This window comes from Lycorma delicatula, chromosome 1 (genome assembly GCF_047948215.1).
Source record: "Lycorma delicatula isolate Av1 chromosome 1, ASM4794821v1, whole genome shotgun sequence".
Lineage (NCBI taxonomy): Eukaryota > Metazoa > Arthropoda > Insecta > Hemiptera > Fulgoridae > Lycorma > Lycorma delicatula.
Window position 1 is genome coordinate 51,531,779 of NC_134455.1, and position 18,852 is coordinate 51,550,630.

The following is an 18,852-nucleotide window of genomic DNA, read 5'->3' on the forward strand; positions in this document are numbered from 1 at the left end:
GGAAGTTTTATAAATATAAGGAGTCTTGAAGCGTGGCATGTATAGTGATGGGAGGTAGCCCCCGCCTAGGCCACCCTGGCTTGCCTTCATGCAAGAGCAGGGAGTCGGGGTGTGTCCAATGATGGCATGGAGGACCCTCAAGGGTGGATTGTGGGCGCGAGGATATGGGTAAGCCCAATGCATGCCTGCAGCCCAGTAGGTCAGGACCAGAGTGCCTACATATGATGCAAGGAGTGATGGATCGGTGTTGGATCTGACAGCGGCCTCAGATAGGGTGGCAAGTAGGATAGTGGGCTGGCAGGTAGTAGAAGCAGTCCCTCCGTGGAGGGCCCGTACGCCGTGGTGTGCGGGTACCTGAGAAGGGGGGGAACTCCTGGGGAGTGTGGGACAAATAAAAGATCGAGTCCCGGTTGGCGGTGCCGCTCCTGCGGGTGCCTCGGTGCTTAGTGGGGGCGGTACCGCTGATTAGAGGCAAAGACATAATGACCGAGACCCGGTTCCCTGCTGAGGGGATGGGAGGTGGCGTAGCCATACCCCGTCTCCGAGGCGGGGGATTAGAGGCAAGCGAATAAAATAAAATTAAAGATCCGAGACTGGGGGAGCTAACCTGCCATGCCGGATGTACAACCGGTGGGCGGGGGACACTCCCTTAGAGTAAAAGGTCACTCTCTCCGACTGAGTATACTTAAATGGATATCCGGAAAAAAAAAAAAAAAAAAAGGTAGTAAAAGATGATTTTCCCAGCAACCACAAAGCCATAATTTTTTAAATACAAGGAGGCGGAAGGGGTCTAGCGAAACAGGACCCTATCTGGAGGCCGTTGGAACAGCAGGCCGCGACGGTAGCGGATAGGACGGCGGCAGAGGTGGCCCGTAGGCGTGTTCATACCCCCGAGGAATTCATGGCCATCCTACAGGGGGAATGTGTGAAACAGCGGCCACAGTCTGGGAGACGCGTAAAGAATGTTTATTGGTGGAACAGGGACATTGCAAGACTGTGTGGTGAAGCCAAAACAGCAAGGCGGAGGATGCAGCGCGCATGACGAAGGGACTCTGAGCGCCTGCAGGAGGAAATGGAGGTGTTGCACGCAGCACGAAGAAGCCTTTGTAGAGCCATTAAGGCTGCCAAACAAGAGGCGTGGCAACACCTCGTGGAAGACCTGGAGCAAGATCCGTGGGGCAGGGCCTACCAGATCGTCACCAAGAAGTTTGGTAGGCGCCTGACCCCATTGACAAGGGAACAGTCTCTCACAGCGATAACGGAGCTCTTCCACGTCGAAGAGGAGGAATGGGAACCGATAGCTGGTGATCAACAAAGGTGCTTCACTGTAGAAGAACTACAGTGGGCATCCAAGAAGATGAGCCTGCGGAAGAGCCCGGGCCCAGATAACATCCCTGGGTCCATCATGAAGGTGTTGTGGATAGGCACCTATGGACGGTGTTGGACATGTTCAATAGGGCATTGTCCACGGGGAATTTTCCCGGCTGTTGGAAGGAGGCCAGGTTGGTCCTCCTCCCGAAACCGGGAGCCGAAGAAACCAGGAAATACCGGCCTATCTGCCTCATCAACACGATGGGAAAGCTGTATGAGAGACTGATCGCTGAAAGACTGCGGTTGGAGATGAGGTCGGCGGAGGTCTTTCCCCAGACCAGTACGGCTTCGTTCGGGGAAGATCGACCGTCGACGCCGTCCGCCGTCCGACGGGTGCTAGAGTGGGCCAGAGTCCAGTCGGCAGGCACGTGGCGACGAAAGAAGATCCCACTAATCATTCTCCTAGACATCAGGAATGCATTTAACAGCGTGCCATGGGGAGTGATCATGGGAATACTCCGGGAGAGAGGGATCAGCAGCTACTTGCTCGCCGTAATAAATGACTACCTGCATGAGAGATCTCTGCAGGTACGCTCAGAGGAAGGAGAAGATGACTTCAACATGTTTGGAGGCGTTCCGCAGGGGTCGGTGCTTGGGCCTCTTCTTTGGAACATCGCGTACGACGGCCTTCTGCGGGAAGAACTCCCGGAAGGATGCCAGTCGGTCGCGTACGCAGATGACATCGCGCTGATGGTGTCGGGACGGACGGAGGAGATGGTAGAAGATAAGGCAAACTTGGCGGTGGCAGTCGTCAGCAGATGGCTGGGGGAGAGAGGACTACGACTGGCACCGCACAAGACGGCGGCTGTCTCGATCACCAGCAGAAGAAGACTGAGGGGAATGTCCTTCATGGTGGATGACGTACGGGTCCACACGTCCGGTTGCGCTAAGTACCTGGGCGTGTGGATTGACGAGAATGGGCTGTCTAACACCCACCTCAGAGAGGTCACGAAGAGGGCCGAGCAGATACAAGACGCTCTACAAAAACTAATGGGCAACAACAGCGGACCACGGGCGAGCAAGCGACGGCTGATCCTTTCAGTGGTTTCCTCCGTCTTGCTGTACGCGGTCCCGGCCTGGAAGGACGCACTTTCGAGAAAGAAGAACGTACGGATGCCAGCCTCCCTTACCAGAAGAGCGGCGATACGCATAACATCGGCGTATCGCACCGTATCAGGATGCGCAGTGGCAGTCATTGCAGGGGTGCCTCATCGGAGGGGTGCTCCGAAGCTGGTCTCCACATACGAAGGAACGCCGAAGGCGGAAGCCCGGAGGCAGCTGATGGTCAACTGGCAGGAGATGTGGAGAACGGCTACGGCTGGGACATGGACCAGGAGACTGATCCCGGACTTGGGACCGTGGGTCAGGAGGAGGCATGGGGAGGTAGATTACTGGCTCACGCAGTTCCTCTCTGGACACGGGGAGTTCGGGGTCTACCTACATCGGTTCAAGAGAAGACGGACACCGAGGTGCTTCTACTGCGGCCAGGATGACACGCCAGATCACACTTTTTACGAGTGCGAAAGGTGGGCTGTGGTCCGGCGTAGGCATGGCACAGATGGCCTCACTCCAGAAACAACTGTAGCTCACATGCTGAAAGGGAAGAGAGAATGGGAGGCGGTACAGAGCATGGTGGCTAGCATCCTGAAGACGTAGGAGGTACATGGAAGAGACTGGGGAGAAGACTTCTAGGCGCGGGTAAGCAGCAATGTCCCTAGCGAGTATACTGTGTGTTTCTTCTATTATATTTTTTATTTTTGTGTTGTATTGTATTGTATTGTGAATTCATTGTCTCCATTGTCACTGTGATTGTTACTCTACGGCCGGCTCGGGATGACAAGCACGATCGCTTCGACCGTGTGCAGGAGGGCCACGGCTAGAGGTGACATCGCCGAAGAGACAACATGAAGTGTGGGTTTCATTTATTATGTATTTTCCTTGTATTGTATGATTGTGGTATTATTTTATTTTATTGATTGTGTTTCCGTTCCTGCTAACGGCTACGAGGGCACTCACGGCGAACGTGCCCGCGGATTGCGGAAGGAGGAATAAGTTCAGACACCAACGTGATGGGCTGCAACTGAAGGGAGGGTTCTTCGCTATTGTCCTGATTGTGTTTTATTTTATCTTACTTTATTTCATTTTATTAAGTTGTTTTGTGTTTTGCTGCTGGTTGAAGAGTGCAATCGCAGCCAACGTGATAGTGGTGGCTGACTGCGACGAGAGCTGCCACAGCAGCGGTAAGTTACTGTGTTTACCGAATTTTATTTTATTGTAGTGTGTATTTCATTTCTTTTGTTTATGTTTTTGTGTTTATATTGCTGGCGGGATGGCATACACGATCACTGTGACCGTGTGTAGGAAGGCCACGACCAGCGGTGACGAAGCCGATGAATGAGACGGATGGAAAGAATAGACTTTTATTAATTATGTATTCTGTATGGGTGTGTTACTAGGCTTAACTGTATTTTCCTGATGGCGTCTAAGTGGTGGTGTGAGTGAGAGTGAGTGTGTTTTATTACTTGTGTTGGGTCCTGCGGATGAATGTGGAAAAAAAAATACAGGGGGCGAATCGTGGTCGCCGTGCAGAGCCAGGGAGGCAGCCTGGATGCAGAGGACGCTTTGGTTCTTTCATATGCAAGAATGAAGGTCAGTTGGGGTGCTCCGATGATGCATTTGGGACCCTCAGGTGTGAGAAGCCGGCGGTTTGCCGGCTTCGCGCAAGGCGTAGCCGGCAACCTAGTGTAGGGCCGGGAAGGGTAGCCTCTCAGTGGAGGGATGTAGTGGTCGTCCAGAAGGGAGGGCTACTGCATCTTGATGAAACTGAGAGGACCCCGACTGGACGCCAAAGAAAAGGCAGACAGGGGGGCAGTCGACTGCCACGACACTCCGACATTCCTGCGCATAGCCTAACGGTGGAGGCCGGGGATGTTGGGGGCGTTAACAAACAAAAAAGGTCAGGACCGGGAAGGGCAGCCTCCCCGCTGAGGGGCTTTTAGGCCGACCTGAACAGGTGGTCAGATGACCACCTGTGGTGGTCAACCACCACAAATGGTGGTTGCTCTTATGACGCTGGGAGGACCCCGATGGGTTATGTCCTATAGAACTGCTTATAGGGGGAGTCAAGTGACACGGCATCCTAAGGCGACTGATATACTGCTTAACGACAGTTCTGGTCGCTTAAAAAAATTAATAAACAAGAAAGGTAGAAGAAGATAATGGTATTGTATAGACATATATTTTTAATTTTATGTTCTTTGAGAATTTTATTTCAAATTTTAAGATTGGAGCCCTTTACACCACATAAATGTTATTTTATTGTTATGTCTTAATGTATTTGTGTAGTATGTGCTTTTAAATAAAATGTAAGGGCCCTTTATACCCTTACATATGACGACCCTGATGGTGATAGTAACCTCTTTTTAAGAATATGACGAGGGCTAATGACCTTAGCAGTCGATGCCCGTACAATACAAAAAAAAAACAAAACAATAACAATAATTGCCCTGAGGTAGATAATCCCCTTGTCCGGAACATAACATCTACGTTCCATGTCCAGGGCAGCAACAGCTGTACTTATGTACAATACATATAGCTGGCTAACGGGGCTCCGAGTAAATTCCTCGGATGTATTACTTTATTGACCTGTCTCCATCTTCAGGTCAACAGACGGATTGGTTTTTTCGGCTACCTGCAGGATATGAACAATTAACTGACTAGGAAGTGGACACATACCAAACTTAGAGCTGGCGATGTGGCGGCCAGGGTCAATGTTATTGCAGGTGTAACAGAGACCCTTCCGCTGTCCACATGCCCCCTGCGATGGCAAGCATGTAGCAATGGTGCCCATGTATGTCGGTGCATGGGAGCTCTGAAAGCTTCGGTGAGTAGGAACCTGGAGTCACTGCAGAGACTGCGCATCCGCTCTCTGCCAGGACATATGCCGGTTCCACCGGAGTACCGGATCGGACCTCCAAGGTTAGTAGCCCTGGAGTGGGGGTGTACCCCGGCGGCTAGACTTGCTACAGAAGGGATTAACACAATGAACATACTTGAACAAACAAACATGGCAGAGGGTGCACGTAAACACCCTTGTTTAAAAACGTCCGATTCGCCACAAGTGAAGAGGAAAAAAGTAAGGAATCTGATAAGATAAAGAAACATGCTGATAGAATTACTAAAGACTTAAAGAAAAGTTTATTTGGCTATAACGTACCTAAGCCAAAATTTTTAATTATTACAAAGGAGAATGGAAACTTTCAAATAGTTAGTCCATTCTTAATCGCTAGAGAGATTATTAATTGTGCTGGTAGTCCTGTTAAAGAAATCTGAAAGACTTTTAATGGATTGCACGTCGAAACTATCAACGACATGCACAGCCAGAAAGTCCAGGCGTTGAAGAAGATCGGTGAATTTGTGGTTTTTGTCCAACCGCATAGCACACTTAACTCATTCACAGGAGTTGTTGTTTGTCGCGATCTTCTAAATTGTACAGAAGAAGAAATTGTACAAGAAATATCGAATCAGGGAGTGACTCAGTGTCGCAGACTAACCATGCGAAGAAATGGTGAAGTTCTACCTTCGGCCTCGCATGTTTTAATATTTAACAGGCCGAACCTTCCTGAAAAGGTGCAATCTGGCATCTATCGGCTTGATGTACGGGCATTCGTTCCGCAACCGATGAGATGTTTTAAGTGTCAACGATTTAGACACACAGCAGCTAGATGTGAAGCACAGGAAATATATATATGTGGAGTGAAAACACATGAGGGTGACCCATGTAAAGACCCTCCAATCTGCGTTAACTGTAAAGGGCACCACAACTGTCGTTCAAGGAACTGCCCTATATATAAATTAGAAACGGCAATTCAGGAAGTTAAAATACTTCAAAAGGTCAGTTATCTTGAAGCGAAGAAAATTGCTAATCAGCGTACACCTCGACCATCGACTTCTTATGCAGAAGCAGCGGCTGCCCCTTCCACATCTAAAATTAACGTGGACCAGTTGCTTAACACGATGGCACCAAGTCTTGCGACAATGATTGAAAGGATCATTGATTCAAAGATTGAGTCGACTCATCATCTCGATTCCCCACCCGAGGGGAGAAGAACCCACCTCGTAGCGTGTCCGGTCGCTACACCACCCCCTCCGTTCCTAGCCAGCAGTGGCTTTAACGGAGGACTTCTTCTCGCCCTCAAACTGATGCACACCACAGCTTACAGTTTAGGCCCCGCAGAGATGCCACCGATGCAGATGCCCCAAGGGACATCTACATCGGTAAAGTTCACCCCGAGATAGATTTACAAGTTTATGCCTTCAGAATGAAGACAACGGACACCTGCAGCTACCACGTCGCCCTCAAGAACTAAGCTAGAAACCTAACCGCGGAAAGAAGACCCCGCGCCTAGATCCTACTATAATGAGCCACTTTCTGAATGTCTCAGATCCGCACTATCAACCTCAACAATAAACTTCCCACTAAAGTTTAACATCGAAATTTAGACCTAGTTCCCTTAAGAACCCCGCTTTATACTGTAATGAGTTTCTATCTGACTCCGTTCCGGTCTGCCCGGGAGAGGAGAATAAACGCCTACTCCCGTACAGCACCATCGCGGAGTCCCGCGTGACATTCACCATCTTTCGCAATTGCCGCCGAGACTCCCCTACGTACCACCTGAGCAGCACCCAGAGAAGCCCCGCCGACAGTAACTTTAGCTCAAAATGCCCTCGTCGGAGCGCGACCGCACCCGCCGGGCAAGAATAATCCCGCCCACCGACGACGGCCGCAACCCCGCCGACAGCCTGATTCAATGCATACCACCAATACATCTAACCGAGGCACGCTGCCTAAGCGCCTACCTTCGGCCAGTCAACTGCCCAGGCGGTCCCTAGCCACCCAGGTTCCTAACACCTACTAAATTCCTTCGGCGGTCCTGCTCAGGGTGAGGAAGCGAAGGAAGCCAGCAACTATTTTCCACTCACTACGAGTCCTCCAGTTGACTCGTAAATCCAAAACAGAGTTTACTCTCTCGAGTTCCCTAATAACTCTGTAAGGTTCAGCTTCGTACCGGGGACATATGTAGAGGACATGGTCCACAGTTTAATCGACCCTACAGTCCGGACAGAAGCCGGAATCAACCAACCTAAACTTAGCCAATTTGTCCCTAAATGCACCATGTCCTGAAAGGAACTGATTGGTATGTCGATTGGGGGATACCCCAGCTAATCGCTCGCAACTCTCTAACATCGGGGAATATACCATGCGTATAACGACCTGTCAAAGAAGTGTTCCACCTATCTTGCCAAGAGTCAAAACCTTGGTCTTCGATCTCACGCATACGCCCAGTAGTAAGAAGGCCAGCCTTCCTAGCAACATACCGCTGGCTACGTTCCGTAGCCGAAATATCCGCAGGTTTGATGCCTGCAATCACAGTTACTGCCTCTCGCGAGACAGTCCTGTAACCGCCGACAACCGCTAACAGAAGAAGACGCTGGGCTCGTAAAATAATGTCCCTATAACTTTGGTGTTGTAAACGATGAGCCCAGACGGGCTCAGCGTACAACATAATGGCCTCACAGACGCCTTTATAAAGAATCCGCATGGTACGGAAATTCAACCCCCAATCGGGATGGACCACTCTACGGACGCCGAAGAAAGCATCAATTGCCTTCTTCGCCACATACTGAAGGTGCTCCTTGAAGAGAAGCCTCTCGTCAAGGATAACACCCAGATATTTCTGAAAAGTGACATACCTAATAGACCGACCGTCCATCACAACCCGCGGATGGCGAGTTGCAGCTAAACGGCCCTTCAAAAACATCATAGTGGTTTTCTCCGCACTGAAAACCATCTTATGCTGAAGACTCCACAACCGCAAAACCCTACATGCCTGTGCCGCTCTAAGCTCGATCTCAGCACGCGAATTACCCTCAACCAGCAGCAGCCCATCATCGGCATAAGCCACGACGCGACAGCCGCTAGGCAAGCGCAACCGCATGAGAGAGTCAAACTCGATGGTCCAGACGAGTGGACCTAATATACTGCCCTGCGGACATCCTTTAGACAGGGTCTTTCCTACTTCCGAACTGCCGTCACGAAGGACGACAGTTCTGTCACTGAAATAACTCGAGAGAGTTCTAATTTCTTCCTGCGTGCAACCACGCTTCTGCAATTGGAACAAGGCAGAGGGCCACCACAAGTTATTAAATGCCCCGGATATGTCCAAAAAGACACCGAGTACACACTTGCACTCGCTGCCCGAAGCCAGATTCAGGACCCTAATAATCGCATCCTCTGTGCTCTTACCGGGTCTAAAGCCATACTGGTCGTCCATCAGCATGTGATTTAAAGTGAGCCTGCTATTAATGCGGAGGTAAAGAACCTTCTCAAAAATTTTTCCAACAACTGGTAACAGCGTCAGAGGACGGTAAGAAGAACTAACGGTGGGATCCTTGACGCCACCCTTAAACAACAGCTTCAGAATTCCTCGCTTCCAACAAACCGGGAAACACCCGGCAAACAAACACCTATTGAATACCCTAGTCAACAGGCCAAGAATTACGGGCAGGGTGCGAACAAGGCCATCGTGATACCATCATATCCGGGGGCTTTGTTCCTAGCAAGGCAGTCGACTCATCAGAGAAAACAAAGTAAATATGATAAAGCTCATTCTCAGACTGACGCCGTTGACATGAGAGACGCACCAGTGCAGTTTAAAAAACCAGCCAAATCTGGTATTGTAAAGCTACCAACTGACGTAAAAATTAAAAATCTTGACTTATCTGACAAAGAGAAACAGATCACTCCGTCGTCGAGTCAGAAAAATAAGGAAAATGCGACAAGTGTACAAGGAAAATCTATGTCTACCGAAATGGAGGTGCTAGTTATTATTCAAAAAGCACCAGATGCAGATGATATAAAAACTGCAACAATGGAGCCTCCAAAAGCTCAAAGAACAGCTTCAGCAAGAGCATCTATTTCAGCTGGACCCAGCACTGCAGTAGAGACAGAATCCAGTTCATCAGCCGCGGAAAGTGCATCGCTTGCTAGTTTAGATTCCATAGCAACGATGCTAACAGCACCAATGAAGCTTTCATCACCTGATGTAAGCCAGCAAACGTCATTGGCATCAGAAAGAGAAGAAGATGCCATATCCGAGGCCTCAGACACTCTGTCATCGGAAGTTGAGACCGTTTACAGGATGGAAAAATGGTGCAAGAAAGGATGGCCGAAAGGAAAGCCTAGGAAGTAATTCTTTGGATTTGAAGTTATAGACGAATGTAAATTTTTGAACATTTTTGATTCATGATAATGTGAAACACTGAACCTTTTTTTTAATTTTTTTTTTTTAAGTGTGATGGGGCTAATGACCAAAGTAGTCCATGCCCCTAAAAACGTCAAAAAAAAAAAAAAAGTAGTAATAATAACAGACAGTGATTATATACAAAACAAAATTTAAAGTAGTCGTTAGGATTTATTCTCAGGTAGATAAATAATGAAAAGCAGAATTCAGTTCCATTGAGAAAAGACATTAGCATGACCACTAACCTTAAATCTTAAATAAAACTGCTCTAATAATTTATGAATAAAATTAAGTGCATGATCTCTTTCACTGTCTTACAGTAACTCACTGAACCATTTCTTGTTTTGGTGTACTGGAATTACTTGTAACGTCACCTTAATCGCATCAAACTTAATTCACCAAAAATTTGCTTCTTCACTGTCCTCCTCGCAGAATACTTTTGCTTCAAATTCGCATAATAACTCCTCTATCATAGCACTCTCTGATTAAAGACATTAGAATTAACTACTTAGTTATCTGGTCATGGAAAAACATTAACTGTTGGGAAATGTAAACAGCAATCTAATTTTTATGGAATAACAATAGGCTACAATACAATTTTTTTTGTTTTGCCTCTTTCTGCAAGTTTTAACAAGTTGTATATTGAGAAAATAGATGTAGACATGAACTGTAAGTTTTAGGATAATTGTTTTCAGATGGAACATTTGGTGCATTGAGCTGATATTGAACACCAAACATTTAACTTAAAAATGTTACATTACAAAGTAAATGCTCTTAATAAATGTATTTACAAAAAGAAGAAAATGGACACAAGTGAGTAAAAACATTTCAAATGTATATAAACCATTTTTAATACACAAGTAAGTGATACCTATTTCTTATTTTCTCTCAAAGTGCCAAACTACAACTTACATCACATACTTTTCAAAATTAGTCACATCATTAAAATTACAATAATTTCAAATTATTATTATTTTATTTATTTTCGTAATACGTACATTGCAATCTGTTCAACTAGTGAATAATAAAAGCAATCCTCCACGACCCAGTGGGATGAGGATGATATGTATGAGATGTAGATGGGATATAGTCAGCCATAAGATTCAGACTGACCATTCCTGAGATGTGTGGTTTTCAACATTATAACTACATTTTACCTTAGAGATAACTAGATGTAATGTTAATAAATAATACAAATCTCCACCACCTTTAGTGGTGCAGACATTAATTATAGTGAGTATTAGACAAACAATTTTTTTGTATAACACTAGCTTTGAAATGAAGCAGATATTTATTTGTTTCTCAATTCATAGAACCTCATACAGAAAAATGGCTTTGGTTTAGGGAGCAATTTTTTAAGAGGATAAGAGTAAAAACAATCAAAAGACTAAAGTTAAAATTCCATGCATACAAATTAACTTAACATACCCTGACAGCAAAAGGACACTGATAAAAGTGAGAACACATGTCTTTTAAGTCAGATGAAGTATAAGAACATCCAGGTAGAAAGCATTTTACTCGCTTGGTTTCTTTAAGCTCTAGTCTCCACTTTACATAGGCATTAGGAAACAATTTGCTCTGGGTTTGTCTGTAGAACTTCCTCTGGAAAAAAGTAAAGCAATGTTTAACTCAAATTATATAAATTAATTCATTAAATATATTTAACAGTGTAACTAACCAACCAATCAGTGATTACTTGCAGAGCATTTTTTCAAATTAGAGCTTTTGAGACCATTTCCAAAGATAAACTAACATGTTTTATCCAGTAAAGTATGTTTTATTAAGTATGTTTCATGGATTATATACAGAAAGCTTTGTTGTAGGTATAATATAATGTTTTAGAGATTATAAGAATGGAATGTGCACTCTTTTTTATACCTGTAATATATGCTATCAACAAGACACCTACTTATAAAACACAACTGAAACTGAATCCACACAGCAGGATAATGGATTATTGTTTAACAATCATACACTTATCTGTTTCATTGACCATGAATATTACTAATAAAAAGTAGTAAAAAAAATAGCAAAATTATTAAAAAAAAGTTTTAATAATTTTTATGTGACTGAATGCATTTGTCCCAACAATTTTCCCACTGCTGAAAAGATTTTTGGATCCTTTAAGAACGTTATCCAAGAATGCTATCCAAACATGTTTCTTCAATTTCTTCTTCATACATAGAAAATATAAAAAGTTACACAAACCATGACCTGATGAGTAAAGAAGGTAAAGTACAACAAATAACTCATTTTCTGATAAATTTGATAGGGAAGGCAGTATTCTCATGATGCAGAAACCAATCACTACTCTTCCACACATTATTGGACATTTTTGTTTCATTCTCTAGTCCAATAATCTACCACAATCAGGTAGATATTCTGATCACCATGTTTCACAAGAAACAAATTCCCTGTAAAATACCCCATTCGCATGAAAAAAGCAAATCAACATTGTCATCACATTTGATAAAACTTGCCATGTTTTTTTGTCTGTGTGATTTCTAATGAATTGATTGCCGTTTCATTCTCCACATTATAATTATCTGAGAATCCTAACACTCATCACCCATCAAATCTTTAAAAAGAAAATGTGTATCATTTTGAAGTTGGTCCTTCAAATCCCAGCACACATTATACTAGTGGTTTTCTGATTTTCTGTTTACATCCACGGCACAAATTTTGTAGCTATGCATTTGCTACAAATGATGATGATCTTCAAATCATCTGTTAAAATATGTTGACAAGAATTCCAAAAGACACACTTCAATTCAGAAATCTCTTATAGAGCCCAATGATAATTTTTGTAAAAAAGGATTATGAACATAAATATTTTTGTCATTCCTAATTATGAAAAGTGAACCAGATGTTGGTTAGTCTTCAAGTGACATTTCTACTCATTTGAAACATCATAGAGCAATTTTCTCTTTAAACAAATTTTTGAAGCATCACTGTTTTTCCAAAAAGGAAAGGTTCTACACTTAAAGGTGAAATTCACAACTACTTCTAGATTGCGCGCCACGTACAGATTTCAGTTTTTTCAGGTAGCCCTTGTACAGTGAATTACATACCGTACACAAAGATAAATTACTCATACTACACATAAGAGATTGATGTGGACATCATTTACTATAAGCTAAGTATTTGTTTTAAATGAAACATTTTCAATGATTATAATTTTTTACTAATCAGATGTCATCAAAATATAACTTCTATTAAATGTTATTATTCACCGAAATGTCCCCTGCAGGCTGATATACATTTTAAAGCTATTTTACACTAAAAAAAATGACATTAAATTTTTTTTTGCCATTACTGACAAAAAAATCTTTCTGAAAATTGGCTCATTCTTCAAATAAAAAGGTCAGTCAAGATAGTTTTCTAGTTTTTCAAATTCACAACTATCCGGAAAGGAAAGGCAAGTATGTATGTTAATGAGCTAATTTCAATTAATAAAATTAATCTAAATTTTGTCAATTTCTTCTTGTGTGCACCAGTCTAATAGCAAGTAATTAATCTAATAAGTTAAAAAGTATTAAAGAAAATACCAATTCAGTGATCTGAATCTAATCTTGTTGCGTTACTTCTTGGTTTACAAGATGGGTTTATGAAATATTGTTGTTTTCTTTGTCTTTGGGATAGTCATGATACAAAAGTCATTACTAAGTAAAGAACTGGCCATTGCAGCAGAACTTTGTGGCTGGTGAAAAAAATGTACATCATTTAACATTAATTGACAGTGGTAAACTAATACTGCTGCCACTTCACATAAAACTCTGGCACATGAAATATTTTGTAAACACACTAATTAAAGGAGGACCAATATTTAATCATTTAAAAATAAGTTTTCCAAAGTTGAGTGATGGTAGCTGAAGGAGGGTATATTTATCAATCTGCAAATCAAGAAACTGGTTAAGGACTAAACTTTTGACAATAAACTTAGCAAATGTGAACTAGCTGCATGGAAGTCCTTCAAAGATGTTGGTGATTTTTTTAGGCAACAGAAATGAAGAAAACTATGTTTTTTTTGGTTAATAAGCTGTTAGAAAACTACAAACATTTAGGATATAGGATGTCATTAAAAATTCATTTCCTACACTTTTTTCCTGAAAATTTGGGCTCTGTCTGCAATAAACAAAGAGAATATTTCCATCAGGATATGATGACCATGGAGCATCAATACCAAGGAAGATGGGCGACTATTGCTGGTATTTGTTTATAGGAACTGATCAAACATCCTACAAGTGAAAAAGTTTGTCAACATACTTTAAAAATTAAAGATAAGACAATTCGAATGATTTAAACTTTAAAAACTGTTACTTTAAAGAAATTTCCAGTGATTTAGAATTTTAGAAACTATTATTTTAAAACTACATTAATGTATTTCAATTTATCTGCATTTGAATAAATGAAAATTTAATTGATTTAACAAAATTTTAAATGAATACAAATAAATAATATTTTTTTAAATATTGATTCCACAGTGATTATGCATTTTCTGGCAAATAAATCATATGTTTAAATTCTATGTATCTAAAAAATGTGATATATTAGACAAATTCAGGTAATAGTTTTGTATTCAGCACCCCTTTTCCTTTCTTTTTCCTGTTTAGCCTCCGATAACTACCGTTTAGATAATACTTCAGAGGATGAATGAGGATGATATGTATGAATGTAAATGAAGTGTAGTCTTGTACAGTCTCAGTTCGACCATTCCTGAGATGTGTGGTAAATTGAAACCCACCAAACACCAAAGAACACCGGTATCCACAATCTAGTATTCAAATCCGTTTAAAAATAGCTGGTTTTACTACGACTTGAACGCTGGAACTCTCGACTTCCAAATCAGCTGATTTGGGAAGACGCGTTCACCACTAGACCAACCCGGTGGTTTTGTATTCAGCACCCCAAAATTAGTTAAAATCACCATGTAAGATTCCAAATATACTAAAATGATATTTTTTTTTTGGTGACGTGTTATTTGAATCTTTTCAGAAACAGTCCACTGATTATTTTTCTTTCAAACTACATTGAAACAGTGTTATATAAAGATTCATGATGACTTTTATCTGAGTTCCCTATGGACAATTTTAATAATCATATTACAAATGAAGTGACATGTTTAGAAAATGACAGAAGTGGTTCCCACAATTGACTAAAACAGCAATCTTTTTAATTTATTTATGATTATAGTGGATTTTAAAGTCTGACATGTACATAAAACTTTTAATGAAATCTGTTATTTTAAAGTGATTAATCACTTTCTACTTCTACTGAAATTAACATGATTAATTTCAGCTATTATAAAAAAGATTAAACAGAATACCACTTTAACAAAGCATTGAAATTGTGTAACCTAATCTCAAAGAATGTTTGATTGAAGAATTGAATACCTTTTTGTAATCACTGAATAATGTCTGACACATATTTCTTTTAATTAATCAAGTATCAATAATTTACTGACAAACCAAAAAAAAAACAAAAAAACACACAGTTAGCTGCAAAGTGAATTATCTACTTGCAATGTATAAAAAGTTGACAGAACATAGAAATTTACATAATTTTAAATTTACAAATTGTTCTGAAATTTTTATTTTAATGTTTTCAGGCTGGACTAAAAACCAGATGGAAAATACTAAACAATCTGCCAAGCCAAAAATGTACTTACATCAGGTACAAAGTAGATTGGAATACACAATAAAGAAAACATGAAACTCAAGGTTCTGTGGGAAAAAATGTTTCAAAGAGAATGTATTTTTGAAATTCAGAGAAGTCTGGATAGTATTTAAATTTGTAAAACATAACCTTTTTTCAGAATTTCACCTCACCTCTTACACAATTTTATCAAAACTTAGCGGATAAAAACTGATGAGGCTGAAATGTTAGTAAATATTACAGAATAACTAATATTATATTAAAAGCAACTGCCACAGACCAAAAACTGGACACTTTTACCTTCATGTCTTCATCCAAACAGGTGGAATATTTAGAGAAAGAAGAGCGAGTTTTCTGTAGAAACTCCAAAGAGGGAATTTTTATAATCCAAAAAGTTTTAAACTCCATTTTATAATTTCAAATTATTTTAAATTTACTCAAATTGCATAAGAGTATTGAATAGAATTTCTGAAATAGTAAAGAAAAGGATGTGAAAAATTGTAAATTTTTCCTAAGTTCATTTCATATTCTACATTAGTCTAATTTTAAATGTCAGTTTAGTTTTAAAACTCACATTAAAAGGAACCATAACAAATGGACAATCCAAAATTCTTTAACTTATTTTGTTTTTTTATAAAACATAGAAAATTAAAAGGAAAAAAGTTTCTCAAATGATAACTTACCAAACCCAAAACTTTCTTATTGCTGGCAGAAACATCATCCTGTTGTAATTCAGCTAAAACTTCTTCTAACTTTGACTCTGCCCTAAAAAAAATAATAAATGATATTGTAGAAATAAGTTACACCAAATAAAAAAAAATACATTGTAAATAAAGTTCAGAAATATACTTCAATAAAAAAAGAGATCCCAAAACTTGTTTAAAAAAACCTTAAATAAACTACACAGAATTAGAATACAAATTTTGACACCACTCATTCATTATATCAACTGTATCAAAAAGTATTTAAAATTTTAATGTTGGTATACTGGAGCCAGTAATTAAATATATAAAAAAATACCCGCATAGTATTTTATAAAATATTATGTAATATTACAAAATTAAAGGTATACTTTTTGCAGCATACTTTTTGGAAGGGTGAATAACCTCAAACCTCATGAATTCAGGAATTACTATTCATTTAGTTTTAAAACTGTATTTAATTTGATTTCAGCTTTTATCTTTTTTTAAATGCGCAATTGCGATTATTCTGCTTATGCAGTTTCAAGAATTTCAGAAGTTAAACAATAATTTCTGTTAAGTATGTAAATATTCAAAAGCAATCTAGAAAATATTTATAATATATATTTCTATTTTAATAACATGTGCACAGTAAATGTCTATAAAAAATATTTATAGGCAACAAAGAAGTTTTTCATTGCTTCACTTTGAAATAATCAACTAAAAAAATTAACTTCAAGAAACAAGTTTTAATATTAATACTAATCATATTTTTATTCTTTATTTTGTTAATTTTGTTAAACAGATACATCAGCTTCACACAATTAAATGTAATATTCTAAGATTTCAAAATTACAGAAATGATTTGGTGCAGAAATTATTTTTAAATATAACATTAGAACTTGCGTTCTAATGGTGTAATCATTACCACCATAGTAATCTAGACCTGTCTTTCTCTTTCCCACTCATACGAAGAAAATATACCATGCATAGAGAGGACCTGTAAGTACTTTTCTGGCAGTTGCTACTTATGACTAATGCAGAAGAAGCAGAATAATTTCTAATAAAAAATTATGTGTGTAAATTTAGCCATGAATGTCTTTCATTCAGTTTCATTATACATAATTATAATTTTTGGTGACCTTTTAAGTTATCATAGAGTTCAATCTTCTTTGCTGTAAAGTATGACTGATTTAATTAAAGTGATTTATTAAAGCATATGTTTGCATGAAGAGGATGACAAGATATGGCAGCTCAGCATATTCTTCAAATACTGACCATTTTTAAAAATAGAGCATTAAATACCAATTACAAAAATACCAAGTATTAAAACTGATGCTGATTAATACTAAGTATAAAATACAGATTATATTAATGCTCCGCTGAGTATAAAATACTAATAATCTACTGAGTATTAAATACTGTAATTGAATGTAAATAAATTTTAACAATCAGTAACATTATATTTTATTATTGTATAAAACTTTGTATAGTATAAAATTTATTGTAATATAACACATATATATAAACTCCACAAAAATTAGGCCATGTTAAGATGAATATTTTATGGGGTACATATATAAAAAAATTATAAAATGTCAATAATTAAGTGATTTCATATCTGTGCTACAGTTACCAATTATACAGGATTATTTACCAGGATACGCAGATATTTTGGCACCTCATTCTACATGTAAAAATAAATAAAAAAGTACATCATAAACATAGGTCCAGAAACACTTCATTAATGAGTTATGGCTGGTGAAAAATTTTGCCCAGATTTCATCTCCACCAGTGAAATGAAGCCATACAGAAATTCTTGGGATGCAAAAATGTAAGCTAATTTGATTGTTTCATATGAAATTCAATCTCACAAATTGAGTCAGAGAGTTGTAGCTTCAGAAGTTTTTAGAAAACCGGCGAAAAATGCAAAAAACAGGATTCTAAAGATGAACTTTTTTGTTTGGCTTGTAATTGCCAATAAACAGATGTAACGCGCTAACAAAGTGTTTTCAGCCTATTTTTATATGTACTTTTTGCTTTATTTTTACATGAAGAATGAGCTGTCACTCCTAGTAAATCACCTGTACAAAAAAAATTCATTCCATAGTGTTTTAACAAAGATTGTAACTGGTTTTAAAATTTATCGTTTTTACTTGCTAAAAGTTTACACTTATAGAAATAAACACAAAGTACTCAGATAATCAATTTGTTACTCAGATCAAACTATATATACTCAACAAAGGATAAAATAAAAGAATCCGTGATATCAAACCTGGCAGCAGCTGCCCTTTTGGTAAGTGGAATTTCTAATTCCTCTTCTTTTTCTTCTCTATTCTGAGAATTTTTGGCTCCAGGAGATTTGTGCTCTTGACCCATGTGGACCTTTAAACTAGATGGCAACATAGTTCGTCCACATATTGTACAAGGAATTTTTAAAGATTCTTTTTCCTGCAAACAATTTATTTACTTTTATCATTGTTTACATAATTGTTTTACATAAATAATAAAAAATGTAAACAATACATTTTATCAGAAAAATCAAGGATTTTTTCTGAGTAGATAATAATCAAAAAAAAATTATAATAATCATTCACACAAAATTATTCTGTGAAAGCAACATTACAATTTAGATAATAACCTAAATCATAGATAGTAACAACCATTTTTAAATAACAATAAATTAAAATCTATACAAACTAATTTTTATTAAAAAAAAATTTTCTTTGGAAAGTTAATGAAATTTCAGTCACAAATTAAAAGATAACTGCTACTTCAACAGTAATGTTTGGCACATCATTTACAACATTACAGAAAACAACATATAATTTCCAGTTTTCAAG

The 18,852-nt window shown here is 39.4% G+C and overlaps 1 protein-coding gene across 3 annotated transcripts in view; it reads right to left on the bottom strand.

The window, feature by feature from the left end:
- The window catches only part of LOC142318092 (uncharacterized), a 127,522-nt gene that overhangs the window by 52,564 nt on the left and 56,106 nt on the right, over positions 1 to 18,852 (bottom strand). For all 3 annotated transcript variants that reach the window (XM_075354622.1, XM_075354628.1, XM_075354638.1), the window contains 3 exons: positions 18,285 to 18,460; positions 16,013 to 16,094; positions 11,103 to 11,276 (listed from right to left, as the gene is read on the bottom strand). In XM_075354622.1, the coding sequence (XP_075210737.1) occupies positions 11,103 to 11,276; positions 16,013 to 16,094; positions 18,285 to 18,460 (432 nt within the window). The remainder of the gene's footprint in view (positions 1 to 11,102; positions 11,277 to 16,012; positions 16,095 to 18,284; positions 18,461 to 18,852) is intronic.